At 36.0% G+C, this 23,344-nt stretch overlaps 3 protein-coding genes across 6 annotated transcripts; all 3 read right to left on the minus strand.

Moving 5' to 3' along the window:
• Positions 1–603: 603 nt before the first annotated feature.
• On the minus strand, positions 604–3,753 carry hoxa10b (homeobox A10b). 2 transcript variants are annotated; one of them, XM_077209165.1, is made up of 2 exons: positions 2,976–3,753; positions 604–1,493 (listed from the first exon to the last, which is right to left on the minus strand). In XM_077209165.1, the coding sequence occupies exons 1-2, from the start codon at positions 3,751–3,753 to the stop codon at positions 1,219–1,221; spliced, it is 1,053 nt and encodes a 350-aa protein (XP_077065280.1). In that variant the 3' UTR covers positions 604–1,218. The 2 variants fall into 2 exon arrangements, with proteins under 2 accessions (XP_077065280.1, XP_077065279.1); XM_077209164.1 differs by having other exon boundaries at positions 604–1,496.
• A 3,736-nt stretch (positions 3,754–7,489) lies between these two features.
• hoxa11b (homeobox A11b) lies at positions 7,490–9,354 on the minus strand. Of its 3 annotated transcripts, none has more exons than XM_077209168.1 (2): positions 8,700–9,354; positions 7,490–7,950 (listed from the first exon to the last, which is right to left on the minus strand). In XM_077209168.1, the coding sequence occupies exons 1-2, from the start codon at positions 9,319–9,321 to the stop codon at positions 7,718–7,720; spliced, it is 855 nt and encodes a 284-aa protein (XP_077065283.1). In that variant the 5' UTR covers positions 9,322–9,354; the 3' UTR covers positions 7,490–7,717. The 3 variants fall into 3 exon arrangements, with proteins under 3 accessions (XP_077065283.1, XP_077065282.1, XP_077065281.1); XM_077209167.1 differs by having other exon boundaries at positions 8,697–9,354; XM_077209166.1 differs by having other exon boundaries at positions 8,694–9,354.
• A 6,395-nt stretch (positions 9,355–15,749) lies between these two features.
• Positions 15,750–23,084, minus strand: hoxa13b (homeobox A13b). Its single transcript, XM_077209173.1, has 3 exons — positions 23,018–23,084; positions 17,230–17,901; positions 15,750–16,571 (listed from the first exon to the last, which is right to left on the minus strand). Exons 2-3 carry the CDS (start codon positions 17,852–17,854, stop codon positions 16,330–16,332), a joined length of 867 nt encoding a protein of 288 aa, XP_077065288.1. The 5' UTR covers positions 17,855–17,901; positions 23,018–23,084; the 3' UTR covers positions 15,750–16,329.
• Positions 23,085–23,344: the final 260 nt, after the last annotated feature.

A 23,344-nucleotide genomic window follows, 5' to 3' on the forward strand; every position in this document is an offset into this window, starting at 1 on the left:
ATTGCATGCTGGTGTTTTTGTTTTAGCCAGACTTCTAATTAAACTCTTCTCAGACTTCGCCGCAACATATTTGTCTTGTTGTTGTGCTGAATCTCACTGCGAGGCAATTAAGACAGTTTCGTGTTGTGGGGATGTAAAATAGAGCCCAACAACATGAAACTACCTAAATCACTTAGCAGTTGTCTTTGTTTCTTGCTTGAGGAGATAAGAAGGCAACGCTGTATTTTTATCTATTTATTTTATCGATATTGTGTGTTGCACAAGCAAAGAAGTAGAATATTTTTTTGCCCACACTGCTGTGATCCAACCGAGTCTTATTGTTTATTTTATTTTTATTTTTTGACTTTTCATAGAATATTCCCTTTTATCTAAATTAGATTAAATAATCTGAATGTCGACAGGAATAGATTTGTCACTGGAATAGGAATGATTGGAATATACATCTTTGTGTGACTCTTCACGGGACCAGTACTGTGCGGACGAAATAATATAAATCATTTAATTTTAAAGTCAGTAAGTCATCACAGTCATCACTACTCCATTACAAATCCCTTTCAAAAAGAAAATCAGGAGTGTTTCAAAGAATTGTTTAAAAGTAGGCCATTCTTTTTACGTACATGCCTTTATTTATTTTCTGCCAGGTATGAATAATTAATTTACATCTGAGTCCAGCCTGTGTTTTCAGAAAGATTGTACCTTTCAATCCTGTTAAAACAGTATAGGAAGTCCCGTCATGTTTAAATACAAAGAACTGGACTTATGCCTAGAACAGCAAATAGGTTACATGACAAGGTCGTACTTAAGAAGAAACGTATTGTTATTATTTAAAATGGTTCCATAATACTTATTATTATTACAACATGCAAATATCGCAATTATATACAATAAATTTACAATATAGTCTGAATGCTATGTACAATGAACACCTTCAGCATAGATACTTTCCTCTCTTGCTTTTACTGTGAAGTCTTGACAGTTTATAAATAACCATGACATGTTATGACGACTGGGATGTCAAATAAAATTATACATAAACAGATATAAACGTCAACAGTATACGACACACAATAAGTTATCAATAGTATCTTGCACCAAGTCATATATGCACACACACACGCGCACACACGCACACACACACCTACGGAGACGGTTTGTTGAATGGCTACTCTGCAGCTGATGGAGGAGGAGGGCGCCAGAGATCTATAAAGCGAAAAGGCTTCATGTAAAACTGAAGTTGGTCGACAACTCTCGGATTCTGTTTTCTCGACTCATTTTCTTCAGCTTCATCCGTCGGTTCTGAAACCAGATTTTGACTTGTCTGTCCGTGAGGTGAACACTGCGGCTGATCTCGAGGCGACGCTCTCGTGTCAAGTACATGTTGAAGAGGAACTCTTTCTCCAGCTCTAGTGTCTGGTGTTTGGTGTAGGGGCATCGCTTCTTGCGGCCACTCTTCGCAGTCAGCCAGTTAGCTGTACTCTCACTTTTGGAATCTCCTGCTGGAAATGTGAGGAAAATATTAGTTCAGTATTAGCCCCCATTTCACAACATTTTACAATAGGCTCAATACGCCTTATTATAGCCTACCAATTAATGACTAAAGGGTGACACTTTATTTTACAGTGTCATTGTTACATATGTTACATGTAGTTATAACTATAAATTATGCATAATTACATGCAACTAACCCTAACCCTGTACAACACTGTAACAAAAGTTGATGCATTCAATTTTTAAGAAAAATCAACTTGAATGTCAGTTCAACTTAAATTACATTAAACTGACTTTAAAAATGAGTTGAAAATTGCTTAACTTCTTTTGATGAGTTAAAGCAATGTAAAAAAATGTTGTCATAACTCATTACAAAGAATTTTACAGTGTACATGTAGTTACTTAATATTACTCAGAACTTAAATGTATAATTACAGTGTAACAGTGTCACCGACTAAAGTAACAAAATCCATAAAACAAATACACATCTAGTGTACATTTTGTTCAGCAGTAGCCTATAGTACTTGCGTAAATACGTTCTTCTAACATTAATGTTTTAATGTAAATGATGACCCTTGTGAGATTATTGCGAGTAGCCATATTAATAATTTTAATATATTTAAATTAATAATTTATTAACTCAGTTTTTTGACTATTTTCTGAAAGTTAAATTCGATTTTTTTTAAATCAATATTTCGTATTTGTTTGTTAAAACAATTACCTTATAAAGTTACGACGCTTTATCGGTCATTTCTTGTGGAAAATTAGAAGTATATTTTTTTATTTATTTTTTTGTTCACGGGCAGTGTTACTAAACAAACTCTCCACATTATGCATCTAGAATTTTTTTTAATAACCCAAATCACACCAGATCTCAAAACAGCATAATGAAAAACAGGCTTGCTAAATACATACTGAAAATGGGTATAGTGCATTGGGTCGTGACCAATAGGCCCTATTTGCTTTTTGAACGTTTGATATGATCCTTTAAAAGAATTTAGATACATTTAGGAAACCGAAGCCTACTTTTACGTTTGACACAAAGGGATTGCTAGTGAATGTGTGTGTGAACATATTAATAAAATGTGCGCTTTTATTAAATTATATATTTTGAGCAATATGTTGTAAATGGTGTGTATGCTACTAAAAACGAGTGCTTTAAAAACTAGAAATGCATTTGTCTCTAAGGAATGCTGTGTTATGTGTAAAGGATTGCAGGCAGACACAAGGACTTAAGCTGAATTGGTTTGGACGTGCTGCAACTCCTGAGAAATGTAGCCAATTTCTAAATGCGAGGAATCTCGCACATGATTATGCTTACTAAACTTGCCTTATGGGGTGTTTAAAATAAAAATATTACTGTATATGGAATCTAAAAAAAAAAACAAATCCATATATTTATCGCGCGCAAAGGCGTTAATGTTTCCATACGCGCGCAAAGGACGTCCAAAATCCTTTGGACTTTAAGACTGGGCAACAAAACTAACCTTTAGTAACAGTGACCGCCTTCTCCGGGCTGTCCGGTGGCTCGGGAGATGAAGCGGTGCCAGTGGACCCCCTTAGCTCCTTGTTTCTTCCCGGGGCACATGGTGCGCATGCGGGGGGTTCTTCGCTCTCTTCCCGGCTCGCTTCTGCTGCTATGGCTGAAAGAGAGCTGTCAAATCGGCTTGAGCGTTGAGCAGCAGCAGCAGAAAGATGAGTCGATATGGACTGGTTGTCTGGAAAACCTTTAGATGTGCTGCACGTCTGAGATAGACGGAAGTAACCGGGCACCGGAACACAGCCGTTATTGTTGCTAGATGGACATGTGTTCGGTGTCAGCCGCGAGTACGATATATCCTCTGTAACGGTGTCTTTTGGACACTTCTCAGACTCGTATAAGCAGTAAGAGTTTTCCTCTTTTATGGTAGGCGAGAACGAGCGTGGGGTAATTTGGTTGTTAGGCTGTTCAATGCGACAGGACCTCGACGTCTCCAGCCATGTTTCCATGCCTTGATATGGCCCACATGTAGCAGGTACTACATTTTGCGAATTGCCCTCGTTCCGTTTGAGTCCAGAAAAATAGCCACAGTTCGACAGTCCATAAGAATACTCTGAGGTCGGCTGCAAGTAGACTCCGCTGTTTTGGTAGTAGTGTCCACTTCCCTCGGCCCTTCCGTGGATCAAGGAGTCTACCAGAAACGAGTTTCCAGATGGACTATCGGAGCATGACATCTTTGTGGTATAATTTGACGGTGGAAGAAGATTGCCCTTTCTGGATGACATTTCTTGTGCAAAACATGCTGAATATAATTACTGATAACTATACAACTCGGTGTGAGCTAACAGCCAATTAAATCGCAACGAGCACCGATGACTCCTCCCTCTGTGCGCACGTAACCCTTGTGTACCATATCTTTTTCAAGCTACTAGATTTTTTTTTTAAAAGTCAAATCTACATTAACCTGATCACTCGTTTTTAGTAAAGTATAAGCGAATAAAAACAGAATTTAACTTGAACAGCATTATGTTTACGACCACTGCCTTCGTTAACACTGACATTGCCGCTGAGCCTTGTGAGCCACGTATAAAACCAAAAAGCAACAAGGTATCGAAAAGGAGATCAAGTGCTAAAATTGTAAACCTTTATGATACACTGTAATTGCTCCAACAGCCCTTTAAGCACATAAACAGTGAGTTACAGACTGCTCTTCTGGATTTCATGCACGCGGTGGGTCAAAATAATTTATTTACACTCAAGTTCAAAAAGAGAGGCAGCTTTCAGAAACACTCACATGTGGTGGATGTGGATTTCCATAGAATATTATAAACATTTAGCATGTGATAATCTTAAAGTTACATATAGGCATATTTAAGCTTTATAATTGCAATACTGTTATGAGTCAAATAATTTAAAAGCTATAATAACCTTAATAAATATAGAGACAAATCTAACCAGAAACCCATGGCATTTCAATTACCGATAGCAATTTTAACGCAATTGTTGAATGTGATTAATCTTTGCCTATTTTTGACGTTCAGGGGATATTTCCATCTGTAAAACAGCCTGTGTGTATGACGTCCGCGGTTGTAGCCTATGTAATTTGATTTGCATGTAGGCCTAATTGCAGGAAATACAATTACAATTTGTTTCCCATCAGATTTGGGTTATTTTTCTTTCTTTCTTTTTCTTTTTTGGTCTATGTGGCTGAAAAATGTGGTTGCTTTATTTCTGAACTTTTCTTTTCAACGGTTTTTATATTTGCTACTCTGATATTTCCACAGAGATCCACAAATAGGCCTATTTATATGTCCATAGCATTAATCGTCTTATAGCTGAAATTAACATATTTCTGATAACAAGATGACCATTAACATGCGCGTTTAAAAAGCGACTAAATGGAACAATTGGAGGACTCGAGTCGAAAGAATCATCTAAAAAAAATGGGACACCAATATACAGAAATAAACTAATTAAACTAACAATTTTTCTTGATAGTAAAGGTAACCCTGCTCCAATAATCATGTTTTGAATCACATTGTGCGAATCTTAAAGAGTGAAAATGTCACCATAAGTGACAGGCTTTTTATCGCCTAAAATTAAATAATTATTATTTGAAAGTTAATCTTTTCGGCTACGCTGAGAGATTAATTTTAAATGGTTGGAAAATAGGCTACATTTATTTAGATTACATTATATTTATTTAGGCTAGGCTACTTTCTGCATCAGGAAATGAACGGGCATTGTTTTAAAAGTCAAATTGTATATTAATTAGCCAAAAAAGACGAATAGAAGATAATAAAGAGAATTTTATTTTTAATTTAACACATCAAAATAATCTGCAAAATAGGTTACGTCTTTTTATGTTGCTTAGGAAACATTTTGGAATAAAAAAAAACTATAGTTCATCAAGGTTAGGCCATCAAGAATCAAAACAGGTCTACAATTTCTCAAAATTAGCCTACTTTGAAAAAAAAAAAAGCTCTGAAAGGCTAAATCAGGAACAAACAAACACTTTCGCACTAATACAACTAGTTACAACTTTTTATTTTTTAATTAAGTTTTTTTTTTAGCATTAAACTTTACATGTAGGCTACGTTTGGAACATTATTGTGTTACTGTTATCTAAAAAATAATAATCGATAAATGCAATGCTGAAAAAAATATATATATCTAAATGGTAACTTGGCTGTATTTACCTGAAACAGTGCCTTGTGTAGTCACGAAGACGTTGTCCTTTGCCCGCACACAAAGTAGACATCTTTCAGCAGGGATTTTAGATACCCGGCAATGACATTGATCTAAAGTGCGCCACCCAGTGTACATGAAGTGTATCGTCGGCGCTGCGAAATGGTGAACAATCCAGTCGTGGTGCCATGATGGGACACTGAGACAAATGATGGCGGAAAAGTCCGTGAACACAAGCTTTCAATGGTTCCAGCCGTTGTTTTCTAGCTCTTAGTCACAGTTAATAACCTTGGTTCTCAGACGGTTTATGGCACCTCGCTCCAATTCTACAAATGCTCCAGACTAAGCCTGGTTTTATGGCCGAGTTGCTGCAGCAACGGGGGGATGTGCTGTAATTAGAGCGAAATTCCATCGAGCCTCAAAGGATGCGCAAACCGTCAGAGTCATCGCGTAAAACAGTCCTTATTATCTTATGGTCGCCCAGGCTCGCCCTGGTTTATTAGACTTCCGAGTGACATAAGCCCTATCAGATTTGTGACCCTCTCGCACTGGATCATCGATATATTGATAGAGGGAAACTGTAAAATTATGAAGTAACGTGACTTTTTTTTTATTTTTATTTTTTAACCTTGCCAAGACAAAATAACTTTCCTTAGAGTTTTATTCTCAAGATGGTTTGTCTATATGCTTTCAAAACAGCAATATATAATACGAAGACTTATCTGGATGTTCGACATAGAACAATTTGTTGAAAGGCCATTTGATTCATGGAAACCTACACAGCCATGTTTTTTGGGCAGTTCCGTAATGGATACTTAACGGCAAACACTTGATCCTTGAATCAAAGAAAACGCGTGGAGGCAATATAACGCAAGATCCATCAAACATTTGATACTGCTCCAGGAAAAAGAGAGAAAACACGAGATATTTCAAGAGACTGATTTATATTACACTGAAGAGACGTCATAAACATGAGAGATTATTGTGAACATGAATGAGCTCCTGCAACATTGATATATATTTTTTTCACACTTTTAAAGAAAAAGGTGGAAAAAACACAGAATTAAAATACAGTTGAGGTTCGGGGTTTCAGAGGGACTCAAGCAGTGTCCGTGCTGGTTCAGTTATTGCTTTTGCCTTAATGCCCAATATCTGTTGAAAAATAAATAAGAATTTTGCTGTGACCCGATTTTACTGGAGAATACGCAGCAAGACGAGTAATATCAAATATACACTTTAAGTTCACACATTTCAAGTATAAGAGAATATAGCGCGCATGAAGCATTTAGATCACAATCAGCTCATGAAATATGCGTCATTCAAAAAAATTGTCTAATAATAGGCATATAAAACACAAGGAACAATATTTAACGGTAACACTTTATAATAAGGTTTCACTAGTTAACATGAACTAAGTGAACGTACTGCATCTCTACAGCATTTATTAATCTTTGTTAATGTTGATATCAGCATTTACTAATACATTATTAAAATCGAATGCTTTTCTTAATGCACCGTGAACTAACATGAACAAACAAGGAACGGCTGTATTTTTTATAATTAACAAAGATGAATAAATACTGTAACAAATGTATTGTTCATCGTTAATTCGTGTTAGTTAATGCATTAAGTAATGTTAACAAATGAGACCTTGTTGTAAAGTGTTACCTAACAGATTGAAAACACCTTCATGTCCGCTGGTATTTATATCTCGCCCTCCCAATTTGTTTTCCATCTAAACAGATTCCAAGCATATACTTACTGCTATATGACACATGTAAAAACTACAGATCTTGAATAATAATAATAATAATAATAATAATAATAATAATAATAATAATATCAAAAACAAAATCCCTGTAAACTGAATAGTCACTTAACTGAATAAAATGAAACATCTTAATAATAGTTTTAAATTCAAAAGGTAAAGATTACAGAGAATATAATGTATGTTTATGGATGAAAAAGTCTGTCAGAGGAATAAAGGTCGCATCTCCTCTGGAAGCCGGAATGTTCATCCACGAACTTGAAATTAACCATCTCGCCCTAAATGATTTCGATCTAAAGCAAAGGGTTCGTGGTGTAATACTGCAAACGGTCTCTGTTTAGTTTTTTCTCTTTCATTCTTCTGTTTTGAAACCATATTTTGACCTGACGGTCGGTGAGGTTGAGCATTCTGGAAAGCTGTTGCCTTTTTTCCTTGTTGATGTAAACACTGAAGAAAAATTCTCTCTCCAGCTCTCTGATCTGATATTTCGTGTAAGGACACCTTTTTTTCCGTGTCTTCTGTCCATCTGAAATATAAAGAAGAAAGACAGTCAGTGCCTTTGACCTTTACATTTAAATAATTGCATAGAAATAATATACAATTTAAATAAATGCTCACAGAAGAGACAACTGAATAGCTTATAGTTAATACGCTACACCCAATTGCTGTTTTCCCATAATTATGCACAAAATTATTTCGGTTATCTAAATCTGACTCTAATAATTAAACGATAAATCAGTAAAAACACATTATAGTCTTCAGCCCCTAAATTGGTATTTTAATGAAATATCGAGTTCTAGCCTACACCTATATACACACTATAGGCTCCTTTGATTATAATGGAGACTTAACATTTTACCTTCTTTTCATTCACCACAAAAGTAAAAAAAAAAGTAAAAAAATAACCACTTAAGATGAAATTTGCCTTTTAGTATTTAAATGCTCTTTAAATTTCACGTGCGTAAAGCGTGCAGTCAGAGGCGATAAATAAGCACAGGATAACTATGATCACTTAAATAACGCTGCATTAACAAATAGCCCGACTGTAAAGTCTTGAAAGCATGTTTTCGAAGACTCCAAGGGAAATGGCCTATCATTCACGGCCAATTTCAATTTCGAGCACGTGATCTCGCGTTTATAACAAAGTTTTGTTAGGGTAAATATACAGGGCCCTCTGTAAACCTTATATGCTTATAAAACAGCATATAAAACCTTTAACAACAGCACGTTAGATCAGAAACTTTCTCGCGCAACTGCTTGAATACGTACTGCCGCCGCTGCCGCTGAATTTCTCTTCGTTGTTACCGGAAGATGGCTCCGGGCTGCTGGTTTCTTCACACCGCTCTGCCTCCTCTGTTCCCCGGCAACTGTCGCTGCCTGACTCGGCGGGCGGAGGAGGCGCCTTCCCGGTCGCTCTGTCCACCGGGTGCTCGCTCGGATGGTTTTCCACGTTCCCGTACGCTGTCTCGAAAAACTGGTCAAACGCTTGGGGAAGCACTCCGTTCCTCCCTACGCTGCCATGATACACGTTGGCCGAATGGCTCGTGTTGGAGTGGTAAAGAACCGAGTTATTTTTCGATAGCATGTCCCCCAGAGTTCCAGGATTGGACAGGCAGTCCCTGTGCACCATGTCCTCAGTCGCGTAGCAATGTGGCAGATTGCCCCTGGAGTGCCACTTACTGGATGTGTCAATGGCATAGTCCCTGAAAGACACTTCTCTAACGCTCTGAACTTGTGGCAAACTGGACGTGGAGTATGAGTATGTCATGGGGCATGAAGACGGGGTCTGGGGCAGAAAAGGAGGAAGGCTGGAAAATTCCGTTCCAGACACGTAATAAGTACAGCCGGGCAAATACATGTTAGACCCAACGGGTACCCGCTCATCAAAATCCATCATGACACTTGGCTGGGCACGCCACAACCATAGTACTGCCTCGCATCGTCGTACAGAAGTGCTTCAGCTTCACTGGCTTTGAAGCAGATCCGCCGAGCAGAAATTTTTGAGACGTGAGCTGACGTGGAGATCCATCTCCATCCATTCCAGAGAGCGCCAGTCATGTGACCAAAGGCAGAAATTGACATGTACCTCTTAGAATATTGTATGCCAACATGTGCAGATGTTCACGTCGTGGAGTGAGCGATTCTTTCATTGATGAACGTGTGCATGCAGTGGAGTCGACCACAGTTGGTTATGTTGACACTTTGGATTGCTGGAGAAACCCATCCGCATGTTAACAGCCAACGCGCCTTACTAAACATCACCATGGCTTCTCATGTTTATGGATTTGTTCTATTAAGTCTCAGACATCTCATTTCGCTGTAACTCTCTTTCTCGCTGTATAGGCTCTTAAAAATAAAGATGCCAGGAAGGAACAAATAGGATCTTTCGCAGCTACAATTTGAATTCGCAAGCGAGGTTCTTGTTAATTGAGAGTTGCATGTTCGTGCAAACTAAATCGAACATAATGGTATGGCTGTGTGGGGGAAATAAAACAGAATTACGTTATGTGTTTCATATATTTGCATTTATTTCACAATAGTCAGCTCAGAACATTAAGTATTCTTGCGCCAATTGATCAAAGGATATTTAGTCATTTGAAGCCCTTCTGAAGTTTTACTATATTTGGAAATTTAGATGATGTTAAAGCAATATAAAAGCAATGTATATTTTTTTATATTTTTTTTGTACAAAAGGCGCTTTTGGGTGAGCACGATTATGTGCTATTATTTATAATCACTGTTCGAAATAAAGGTTCCAAAAGGGGTTTTCGCAGAGATCCAATAAAAGAACCATTTTTGGTTCCCCAAAGAACTTTTCAGGGAACAGGTCTTAAAAAAACATTCTAAAAATACAAAGAGCCTTTTTCCACAGTAAAGAACCTTTTGTGGAATGGAAAGATTACATGGATGTTAAAGGTTCTTCGTGGAACAATCAATGCCAATAAATAACCTTATTTTTAAGGTAGTGCCTACCTTTATTTTTAAGAGTGCTACATAAAATATTAATTAAGACAGTTTTAGTTTGAATAATAGGCTATGAGTTTTAATTTAGACTGCAGAATCCGGCTATTTAATTACATAATATGAATAGTACATGTTCTTGTAGAAGTACAAGACTTGTTTTGAACGCCATTTGTTTCATATACATACATTAGCTATATGTTTTTTGCTTCTTTTTTAATTATTTTTTCACATGCCTACAGTATTTATTCAAGAGCAATTTACAATAAGGGTAAAATTGCGTTCTCTTGTGCATAATTCATAAAGCGTCTTACGCTTCCCAAAAAAATATTTTAAGGTTTTTAAGGTAATTTGCCCGGGTTGTGCATAGTCAACCAGTGAAGCAGCGAAGCAGCTTGAAACCACAGTTTAGGCCCATTAAGTTTTAGCTTATGGGCCCCTTAGAATTACTTTGGATTAAATCATGAACGATATCCGAAAATCTCAAAACACACATCTATGAACAAATCAAATAAAAGGAGAAGCCTGTAAAGCGATTGCATGTGTTCAAAAACGAAAATGCGCTCTTTGTGAGATTAGAATGGTTTGCATTTTTTCTTATTGTCAACGCTGATTTCGTTGGTAGGCTATATAGCTTTTAAAGAGTAATCTTGTGCTAGGAGGCAACAAAAACTAAAACCAGTTCAGGACAGACGTGGTTTTATGGTGCTTTTGGTATCTTCCTCCAGCCATTGTCAGCTCAGACGAGCCATGGCCGTCGGAGAGTGATCATGAGACGCCACCTACTTGGAATTCGTGAACTTCAATGAGACCTGAAGTCACGGGTAACAGTATATTAAAGGGAGACAACGGCCCCGTGCGTTGTATCGGGTGAGAGTCCTGCTTTTAGCTCCTTCCAGGCTTAAATCCACAAGATCAAATGCACGTGTTCGTAGAAGGTGATCATGCATGTTTCGGTTAGTAATTATATAATCAAGCTATTTATAGAGTTAAAATAGAGTTCAGTGTGTAGCGTTACTGACCAGGCCCACGCCTGGCTCCATATGACTCCACAAATAAATAATTTAATCTTTACATTGCGTTTTGCCTTGTTTGAGAGTGTTTGAGCAAGACCTCAAGGGTGATGGTCACTTCCACGTAGTACATGGTAGTTTACAAATAGCCCAAACAGCGCCCCGGATGAGGTTTGAGGGTTTCCATGAGTATAGGCTTAATTGTCTTGCGGAACTTTGGTGTTTTCTTCAACATTGTTTTTGACTCACCCGAATTAGGGAAGGAATTAGGCAAATTACCGATAAACTTAACTTTTCGCACTGGATCAAGTTAGCACTTCTTTCTTGAGAGGCACAGTAATTGGTACAGTCCAAGCCAATTTGTCATCACTTCTACTCAGAACAAATTAAATTCGTTCTGTGTTCGACTCAATCCACTGTGAAAAGTTGTGGGTTTTGGGATTTTTTAACAACCCAAGTCTCCTCTGAAATTGTAAATCGTCCAATTGTCGTGTAAAAGCGCTGTAAAGCTCGCGCAAAATCCTGTTTGGCAAATGCAGTGAATTTCACAACAGCAATTTCAATTCAATGCGTTTAAAGAAATTTAGATTTGGCTATACAAAGCTCTTTAAATTGGAATAATTAAATTATGTGCTTATGTTTAATGACGTCTAGACACTTTGAGAATGAGAAGATTATAAATCGGAACTTTACATTAATTTCATGTCATATAGTTATAAACGTGCCATTATATAGGCTAACAAACTAATTTAAAATCTTGTTTGTAGCAAGAGTCTATATTTTAAAAAGAATGCATTTGACGAATTATATCTTGCTAAATTTGTGATTTAAGATTAAAAAATGAAACGACAATGTCATTTTAATGTGAAAATGTGATTTTACTGTCAGGGTGTCCTTCCGCTTTGGTGCATTTACCGCGTTGGATTGTCTTTTCCATGCATGTTTTGTCGCAGTGCAGTTGAGGGCCCACTTTTAATACTTACATTAGGAATGACGTAAGATAAAGACTTGAACATGTATAGGCTCTGAAATGCCCTGTGTCTTTTACGTTTTTACTCTGTAACCACTTACGATTTGTGTGAATTATTACAAATATAGAAACAAATTCCCCCCTGCTTTTGTTTTCTGATTCCCGACACATTGGCTGAAGATGGTTGGTAACGAGTGAACCTAAACCCAACCTTTGCCTTGCACTTGCTCGGTAAAGTTTGGTGAGTGTCGACGTTGATGTCACGCTGACCTAGGAAAACAAAACAGTTTCACAGATGACCCAATTTAGTATAATTAATAAAGTGCAGACCTGCATAGAAACCAAACCAGTGAAATAAAACTGTGGCTGAAAAATATGTTGATATGACAACACATGAACGGCTTTAACGCGCCCTTCGCTAGGAGGAAAATGCGATAAAACACCTTTAAAAAAGTAACCTATTAAAATAGCTCTCTTTGGTCTAATTTATGTTATTGAAACCTATATCTAAATATAAATTAGGGAAAAGGCGCGTTTCATGTTAGTATCAGTAATAATATCGGAATTTATAGTTTAGTAAAACATATTTTATAAAATAATTTAGTTTAGTAAACGCTTTGTTCGTCATCATAATTTTAGTTAAACAAAACAAATTATGAAAGCTGAATTACAATTTATAATTTTGCGTTCACCAAAGACTTGCTTATGCCTATAAGTCAGACGTATGTATGAGGTGTTTTTCAGAATAATTAATTAATAATAATTAGTTAATTACATTTTTATTTGTAAATATTATATTTAGGCTATTTCTATAGCCCATCCTATAGGCCTAGACAAGCACCTAATGTTGAAATGTGTTGTATGAGAAATGGAAGAGCTTTGTTGTCGTTGTTGCTTGTTATTTCAGTAAAGTATTGAGACATGCATCTTACGGTTTCACATCTTACCGTGTGTGTTCTGCCATCATCCTACATTATCCTAAATTTTTAAAACGAATATAGCCTAAATATCCAAATATAAACACCAGCCATTTTCTTAAGCTGAAGTTTATAATATCTAATATTTAGCATTGTTATAAACTCAGAAATACGCAACAGCATCTGAATTCAATTTACATAGACCATCCCCAATTTTGAGAACTACTGGTTTACTAAAATTTCATTTCTTTTAGTGCCTTTGGGTGGCAGCACAGTCCAAATTGAAATGTCCTTTGATACACTGAAACGCAAATTGTAAATCCCGTCCATATGTAGGCCTTCTCTCTCCACATTTTCCGTCTGCTCAGACGTTTTCAGCTGCGGGACATAGATCATAACTTCAGATCCCATAAATAGATTCTATAATCATTTATTTGTGACTATTCAGAAGCCTTCATACAGTGATATAGGCTACGAATTACTGTACTGTACGAAGGACAAATTGCATAACGAATCTAAATGTAGAGGTGTTGTTATTTTATGCATTTATAGAATAGAATAGAATCAAATAAAATAAAATAGAATAAAATTATCAATTATTAATTAAACATATTAACGATTAAATGTATCAGCTCTGTAACAAGCACAACGAAGATGATGATAAGAAAACTATTTCCGATTCTTTAAACAAAAATATTTTTAAAAGTTGTGCAGAAATGAACTGCTGCTACCGTTTTCCAGAATAAAAACGTTGGCGGTGAAACATTGTTTCACGATGTGACTTAATTAATTTCGAAAATGCAAAGATTAAAGCCAAGTAGGCCTACTCAAAAATAAACTGGATTATTTATTATCGCATTTAATTTCTGGTGTGCGTGTTTGTATTTTATTCTGATTGATGTCTTGGTGGCTTTGGTTTGCATTTAACTTGAGCAATTGCCATATGTACACCGAGAGTTTGTATTTGAAAATACATTTGATGGGCAAGTAATCTATAATAGCCTATGTCTAATAGTTATTTGAAGTTAAAAATTATTTGAAAAGACTGTCAGACATGATTAAATTTGAAACGGGAAATGTTATGTCACAGATAACTTTATTCAGTTCACACATTTGATTGGAAATACACTGTACGTGTGTTTATTAATTTTCTATTTTATTTATTTTAGGTGTCATTTGGTTTTCTCTAATTTATGGAAGCGGATTTCAACGGAACTTTTTTTGTTGGTATTATTATTCACGTATCTATTTATTTATTTATTTGCTTGGTCTTTTTTTTTGGTTTGTTTTTAAATTATGTCTATGTAACATTGTATGTATAAATATTTGTTAGTTGGAATTCCAGTATTAGTACTCACTCAGTTAAAACCTTATTTTGTAATTTTGTTGTGGAAAACAATATGCCTTTCTTCAGAGTGACTCCCAAGGCTAAATTGGTAGTCTTTTTTTTAGCTGTATTTGGCTAAATTTAGCATTGTGTGAAAAAGATTATAGCTATGGGCTGCCACCAATATCAGGCATACTGTCTTCTGCCTTTCACTCACTTCTTTCTCCTTCCGATTTTTATTTTTGACAATGTTATTCAGATTAAAGTAGCTCAATTTGCATGATATAAAACACACACACACACACACACACACACACACACACACACACACACACACACACACACACACACACACACACACACACACACACTGTGATATTACCCGTACTTTACCTCTTTTTGGAATCCGAGTCACTGATCCTCAAGTCTTTAAAAAATAATTCATTTGTTTTATATTCTTGATTCCAGAAATGTATTAAATTATTGCACAATACGTTCATGTTTAAAGGGTTATTTCGATTTTTTTCTAGTGATAAAAAAAATCATTTTTACGAGCTGTTTAATTCATAAAATGTAGGCTAATTAAAACAAAATTAATTAAAACTAAATCCACTCAAATATACCATGATGGGAACCACTAAAAGGTTATGCTAGCCTATTTGAAGCGCCTGACAAAATCTATAGTAGCCTATTCTGTAGGACCTTTTCAAAGAAAAGAAAATGTGTAGAATCAGATGACTGAAAATACGGAAAAAATTGTATTATAACTTTTCGGTGCTTTGCTAACTATTAACTCAAACACATAAACATAGTATGCCTAGATCAAGGCAAATGCTTATTTGTGCCACTAGATGGCAGCACTGTTACGCGCATGGATATTGCAAAATAATTATTCCAAAAAACAAAACAAAACAAAAACACACAATATCACAGCCATTATTTACTCATTCGTATTAGCAACTGATTCTTCTATTTTGCTCATTACTTTCTATAAATAGAATTAACTATATAATTAGCTACATTTAAAATAAATAGATATAGGCTTATTGATATAGGCTATGTTATTATGCATGTTAAACATTGTGGCAAAAAAGTTTACATTCGGAATAATTATAAAAATACAAATATTGAAATACATCACTTAAAATGGGGAGTTTTATTTGCATAGTGTCTGCAGTAACACATGCGAATTTGTATATTTCGCAGGTGCATGAAAGCGACTTTTTATTTACAAATGTGCGCATGGGGTTAAAGAAAAAGAAAAGAAAAGCTCAAAACAGTCTTGGGGTAAATTTAGTGTACAGTTAGCGTAGCATGCATATCCACAGTCTGAAAGGTTCAGTTGCTTTTATGGAAACGTGATGTGTAAAAATAAAAAAATACACGAATTGCCATGGTTTTGTCTGTTTACTTCACTGATATTTTTTCACTGTGTTGAGTTGAATTTACAATCCTCCCACGTGTTTCTGTCAAAGACATAGATTAAAAAGAATAAAAAAGCAAGTGGTGAATATGGGTATTTTGTTCGTGAGCAGTATATCTTCGCTTTAACAATGTCAGTGTATTGGCAATATGTACACATTATTTTCCCTCCTGCGCATCTCCGCATAATCTCGTGACGTGGAACAGATGATGGAATGGATTTCAGAATAAATAATGTTGAAGGTCCTTCCATTTATACCCCGTTTGGTATTTCAGTTTTACATTTTTTCAAAGCTTAACTGATGGCCTTGTACTTGTTGACCACTTTCTTCTCTTTCACCCGCCTGTTTTGAAACCAGATGGTCACTTGTCGCTCGGTCAGGTTTGTGTGAGCAGATATCCTTCTTCGTTTGTCCTTAGTGATGAACTTATTTGTGGCATATTCTCGTTCTAGTTCCTTCAATTGAACCTTGGTGTAGGGAACCCGCTTCTTCCTCCCTCGACGCACCGACGCTCCATCGGTACCTGACACAGTATCTAGGGGTCAGAATCAGATCAAAACCAAAATGAGGTTGCTTGCAAAAGCAGTTTTAGTGTCAAATAATACAGCGTATAGTAAAAATAAATAAACATTGGTAGTGTCTCCAAGGCAGGGCAACCAAAAAATGCCTCAAGTAAAACATGCACACACAAAAAAGCCTATTAAAAAAATAACTATGTGCAATCATGAAAAGTGATGAGAATAACCTATACAAATTGTAGACCATTTGTACTTTTTAGATGACGAATTTCTAGTAAGCTCCTGTTTTAATTTATTAGAATCTTCATATTCATACAAATATGGACAAACCTAACCGTTGGTTTAACATTTTTAATAAAAATGGTTGGGTTTGTCATGGGTTGAAACAATCCAGCATTTTGAACAGTGTAGGTCTGGTAAAGCTCAATTTTACACTGTAAAAAAATATATGATCAAGAAGTTATGACAACATATATTTTACATCGCTTTAACTCATTAAAATAAGTTAAGCAAATTTGAACTTTTTTATGTTATACGAGATTCAACTTATTTTTAAAGTCAGTTTAATGAAATAGAGTTGAAATGGCTTAAACATCCAAGTTGATTGTACTTAAAATATTTAAGGCAGCAACTTTCCCCCTCTCTCATGATAAAGCAGAAGTGCAGCATTTTTACCTTGGATAGACGATTTCCATAAGGTTGTTGACTGTGTTTGTTCTTTCTGGCAGTACACCGGACTACTCCACCCGTTCGTGATAGCCCAGGGCTGGTAGGTTTCAACAGGCAGAAGAGACTCGTGTCTCGGTTCCGCAGGGCCGCTCAGCGCAGGTACGACTGGCACGTCGAGATAACTCGGTACAGGCTGGTAAGGGCCAGACGAGTAACCCTGGTAGAAGGCAAATTCCTTAGCACGAGAAGGGAACTCCTCTCCAGAAACAGACGTGTCCATGTATTTTTCCCCATAGGAGGTGGGCTGCGGACAGGACTTGGGCATCCTACACGGGTAGTAGCTGCCGCCAAAATATCCATAGGGCAAAGACGCACTGGGAGAATTCTGCACGGCCGAACACGGACTGCATTGTTTGACAGGTTCTCCCATGCCCGACCCTGGCACCTCACTCGACGAGTATGTGCTCGGGGCAAACGAAGACGGGTGGGCAATAAGATTCCTGCACTGATTTGCAGCAAAATTGCCTCCCACAAATCCTTCCATGTTTTTGCTCATATCATCCAAGCCGTTGTCATAAAGAAACATCACCGGGTCAATCCAGCGGGAATGGAGGAGTAAAGACGCTGTCATAGCACGCCCTACATGGAGCCTAGCAGCTCTTTTAGAATTCCCCAAGACTGAAAGAGTAGCAGTGGATCAGTGGAGTAACAGATACCCATGCGTCCCGTGTGCGTCAAGGTCCAACTATTATTGGACGAGCGGAGGCACGTGACATGCAAAGAGGCTGATAAACGTCTAAACTGGAGATAACGCCGATCTAGCAAGACAAACATATTGCAATGAACTGAAACAAAGTGGAGGGATTTGGTCCAAAATACCTATAAAGATTCTGATGATAAGCTTTATCCTAAAGAGGAAACCAAGTGACATTCCATTGCGCAATGGCACTACATTTTACGCACCTTCGTATTTAACTATTTTAACAGTAAGATTATTGCAAATTCGTAAATATCATATTTTCATATGGGTTCCTATTAAAATACAGTTAACAGTAATGAAAAAGATAACGCGGATAACGTAACGTTTTTTAGTTGCTGAATTTCAAACACCATCTATTTTGTAGTAACATGCCTGCAACTGTTTTGGTTTATTAGGCTATTTTTATTATTTTAGAAAAGCAATAATTTCTTCAGTCTAATTTTTTGTCTGCCAAAAATATTGATCACGCAAATTTAACAAGGAACATAATTTTTTTTAAAGTGGCTATTCTAATTTCTTTCTTTTTTGCACCGGTACAGGGATCTCTGTAATGCCATCGACTATTTCGAGCCCATGAAATTGTCAAATAACAGATCACACTTTATGAAAATGACCACCAGTTTATTACTCTATACGGCTAGAAATCCAGCCCACAACTTGGCAAGCCTCGTTTACATATGAGTTACACACGGCTGGGGGCCAAGGTCAAGTTGAAAGTTGCAGTCTAGCCAGGGCCCTTGTTGTCACTGAAGGCTAGACCGTCTTCCAGGAAACGACCATCTCCCCCTAAATTGTAAACAGGAGCACACAGGTATTACAGTGCTTGTGTTATGATGCCACAGATTCAGCATTAGCGTGTCTTGATCAATGTTTCCATTGCAGTTCTGGTTATTTGTTGGCACTGAGGTCTGGCACTGCTGGAATTAAATAGCGAGAAGCTAGAGGCAATATTCAGGCTTTGTATTATATTATTGCTATTCACTGTATAAAAAAAGAAAGAAAAAAAGTTGCTGCTTTAATTTTTTAAGTAGCCTACAATCAACTTGTTTGTCATTTCAACTTAAGTGATATTAAACTGACTTAAATTGAGTTGGTTCTTCTATAACATAAAAAGTTAAAAATTGAGTTAAAACAATGTAAAAACATATGTTGTCATAACTTATTAATAACATAATTTTTTACAGTGTTGTTATTATTACACTTTTTTTTAGATTCCTTAAATTTGTAAGTACAATCGAATTGGGTGTTTAAGTCATTTCCACTTAAATTACATTAAACTGACTTTAAAAATATGAGTTGTATAATTTATATAAAAAAGTTATAAGATAAAAAAAGCAATGTTAAAACTATTTTTACAGTCTTTGCTGTTATCATAGTAGGAGACTATTATTATTATTACTCTTATATTATATATTGTTAGCTCAATAAAAATGAAATAAAAATTCCATAGGATTCATTATCAGTCTTATTTTTATATATTTTTATATTTATAGTCTTATATTTGTTTAAGTATATTTTTAAATCAGTTTTCTTCTTAAATTAGCACACGGTGAGCGACTGTGAGTAGCTTAGCCTATGCGAACCCAATGAGTCTAAATTTTTCTAAATACATTCAAACTTAAATTTTTAAGTTTCTTGTTGCGGTTGAATTAATTCCTTTATCCTTTAAAATAGTTAACAAATAGCCTATATTTTCCACCTAATCTGAGAAACATTAAGTCCCTTACAATAGCTCACAAACTGTCCCTTTCATGAACATATCAGCCTCAAGAATACTGCAGTAGGCTACAATTATGATAGATATGGTGATTTATTTTAACAATATTGGTACATTTAAAATGACTATTATGCATTCAGCATAGCTGTTTATTAGATGCACAGATGAAGGATAAACTAACAAAAAATCAGGTCATTTTTAGTTACCGAGGGGAAGCAGTTTGTATAGCCTACGCTCGCTACAGCAAACCTAAAGTAGCCTACACAGGAAATAAGCTCGCTAGTGGCGTGGAAACACGGGCATGTTAGGCGCCAAGTCCCTATTTGATCTTTTTAAGGTTTCTTGAGCTATTAGCGTTCAGCGTTCTCCGACCCTCTCACAATAGCTGAACGGTGTAAAGACAAAGTCATCATGTAAACAGGCGGATGTGAGAATTGTTGGTGCACAGACTAAACCTAGAAGATTCAATGCACAGCTACACTTACCTCTTTGAGACAACCGGGAATGGGCTAATTATGTTATTCATCAACTAACTTAAAAAAGAAAAAAAAAATTTCGCTCAAGATTTGACATCTAAACCACATTGTCGTGTTTGCTCATCCTAGCCCTTTTAGTAAAGGCCTGAAGTGGACTAATGTATGCATTATATTTTATGCTACACAATTACATATTATATTAAGGATTTAAGATGAAGTTTATTAAAATAGATGCTCTACTGGTATTAGTGAGATGCAGAAGAAGAGAATTGGGATAATTTAAATTATTGCATGCTATTTTTTAGGCTATAAGCCTACACCATCACAGAGCATATTAAGGTCTTTAAGATGATGTTTATGAAAAATAGATGCACTATTTGTGAGATGCTGAAGACAATTGTATAAGATTTGGTATAATTTAAATCACTATGTGGATCGCAGAACATTCTAACTAACCCATGTGTCTGTGTAATTGGAATAGACTGAAATGAGTCTTTGCCTTTAACAATTTAAACAAACGAGGCTTGGATCTCATTTCCTCTCAAAAACATGAGCAAAGAACTGGAACTGAGTGAACTATAGCCTTTGTAAGACAAATTCAGGTTCGGGTTGAAAACGAGGTTTTATTCATCTTCTGCAAACAGTCATGAAAACTAATATAGGCAGAGTCGGGGCTGCTGTAGGCTATATTAAAAGTAAATATTTGAAAGACACGAAACCTTCTGTCCTTATTTTGTATAGGCTACAACCGTGGCTTAAAATCTCACCTGGTAATGTTACCTGTACATATTTCAGACATACACTGATATTGCCAACATGTAGGTTATTTAATTAGCCTAATAATAATTGTAAAAAAAATAATAATCACTTTTCAATCAAAATTTCGTTCAACGCGGTTTGACAGTTCGCGTAATCTTTTAAAATTTGAGGTAGCCTTTAGCTACTGGAAATGTTCGAAAATGTCTTTTATAAATTGAAATAACGGCATTGGTTTTGTTGAATAGCTACTTATGTTGATCTAAAACACGTGCAGAGCAAGCCTATTAGGCTAGTAGCCTAATAGGTAATTGATTATTAATTATCTTAATTTTTATTTTACTTTAATCGGATTTAATATTAGGGACATCATTTTCTGACGTTATTGTTGCATTGGAATTAAATTATATTTACATAAATGTAACATTTTCATAAACGTCACAACTTCGATGCAAGCATAAGCCGGATGTCCAGTTTATTTTGAGAGTATAGGCTAATGTGGAATTATTGCTCCCTTTACTGTCAGTTCTGATAAAATATCGCCAACCACCTTTATTACGGAATAATGAAACATTACCTCAACGAATAAAAAAGAGAAAATGTATATTTTAATAATCTATTTTGTGTGTTGTCCCTAAGCAAAGATCGCATAAAATTAGTTAATGTTTTAATGAAATAGGCTCGAAGAAATTGTTTTATTGGCACATCATGATTCAAAGTCCAAACATCCGTCACATGCATAATTCTCTTTCTCTGAAACCAAACAATTTGACTTACAAGTTTTATTTGTGTATTTGTGTGTTTGTGTGTTTGTGTGTGTGTGTGTCTGTGTGTCTGTGTGTGGGCGTGTGTCTGGGTGTGTGTGTGTTTTAGCACGACATAGAGCTACAAAAACAGTTGACATATTTTCATCTTTACTCTTTTAAGTTCCAGACGATACAATTAAATGATAGTGTACAGGGGTAAATATTATTTATCCTAAATAAAACGTTTTAACCAATTGGTAAATGGAAACTGTACAGTATGTTTTTTTTTGTGTCGCAAGGTAATATTCAATTTACATGCAAAATGATTTTTGATGGAACAACACAATAGCCATATGTGAAAATAAATAATAAAATAAGCTTGTTTGAACCATGGGCTAAATATAAAGGCAGATAAATATAAAGGCAACGAGCCATCTTGTAAACACAGGTCTTCTCAGCTAAATGTCTAGCTATATATTGTTTTTCTGTTTTCCGAATTATGAAGCCTGTCTGTTCTGAAAATAAAGATAGTGAGGCCTTTCTTCAAGTAGTTAAACCTAACAACTTCACATTACACCTGGCCTACTCAAAATCCTAGTAGCTAGGCTAGGCCTATATCCTATTTCGACCACACCTGGAGCTCGTGTCAAGGTCCACACAATTAGCCAAAATAAAACAATTTAAACCTACTGTAGCCTACTTATTTCTGCCACATGAAAAAGAAAATGAAATCAGACAATTTGTTAAGGGTTTGAGAGTTTTGAGAACTCGTATAGGTCATTCAACACGGAGTGTGACAGCTTTTGAAGAATGTCTAATATGTATTATTGCAATTGGTCATTTCAGAAAGCATATTTTTAAGTATTACCTAAGGGAACCTACCTCCTGAAAACAAATGCTTTCGTTAAGGTACAATTACAATTCAGACTACATAAAAAATGCACACACTTAGCCTACCGAAAAAAGCATCGTTAAGAGCCATTACATCTCCTAGTTTACACCTGTTGGATATTTTTAGAAACAGGTTTTATGCAATCAATACACCTTTAAAGTATATAGGCTACAAATGAATAAAATACAAAAATAACGAAACTGGAATTGAGATGTAACAATCGACGCAGAAAATGTCGCCTGAATGCGTGTTTATTCACCACGTGGCCTTAAGCAGTTTGGATGATTGTTCAATATCATATTTGCCAAAAATAATACAAATCTGTCTTGGCTGCTGCCGCCCGGCGACAGAAGAGAAAATTAAACGAATAGGCTAGCCTACTTATTCGAATAAAAAGAGCACAAGGAACAACAGTAAGAAGAATGTTTCATTTTAGAAAATATTTACCTCTAAGAAAAGCCTGAGTTTTTGTTTTCTTCAGGTGTTTCAATGACCAGAGAGTGTCATGCGTTAAATGGTTCAAACCGGAATGGGATACCGGGTTTTGGGCTGTCTGAAGTCTAACTACCCCATGGTCCTCTGTTTGTAAGACCTGCCAACTAGATAACAACACAGCACTTAGGCCTCCATGCTTAATGGACTTTTTATGGGGTTGTCCTGTGATCATGTGACCTCTAGCATTATGTCCTCTCTGTGGCTCTTAGATCAGAAACATACCGCTGACTGCATTTTGGAAACTAGGGGAGCAAAAGTGAATGAAGCAAAAGACAATGA

Source organism: Siphateles boraxobius, unplaced genomic scaffold, assembly GCF_051911475.1.
Source record: "Siphateles boraxobius isolate OS27281-9 unplaced genomic scaffold, OSU_SipBor_1 12, whole genome shotgun sequence".
NCBI classification, from domain to species: domain Eukaryota; kingdom Metazoa; phylum Chordata; class Actinopteri; order Cypriniformes; family Leuciscidae; genus Siphateles; species Siphateles boraxobius.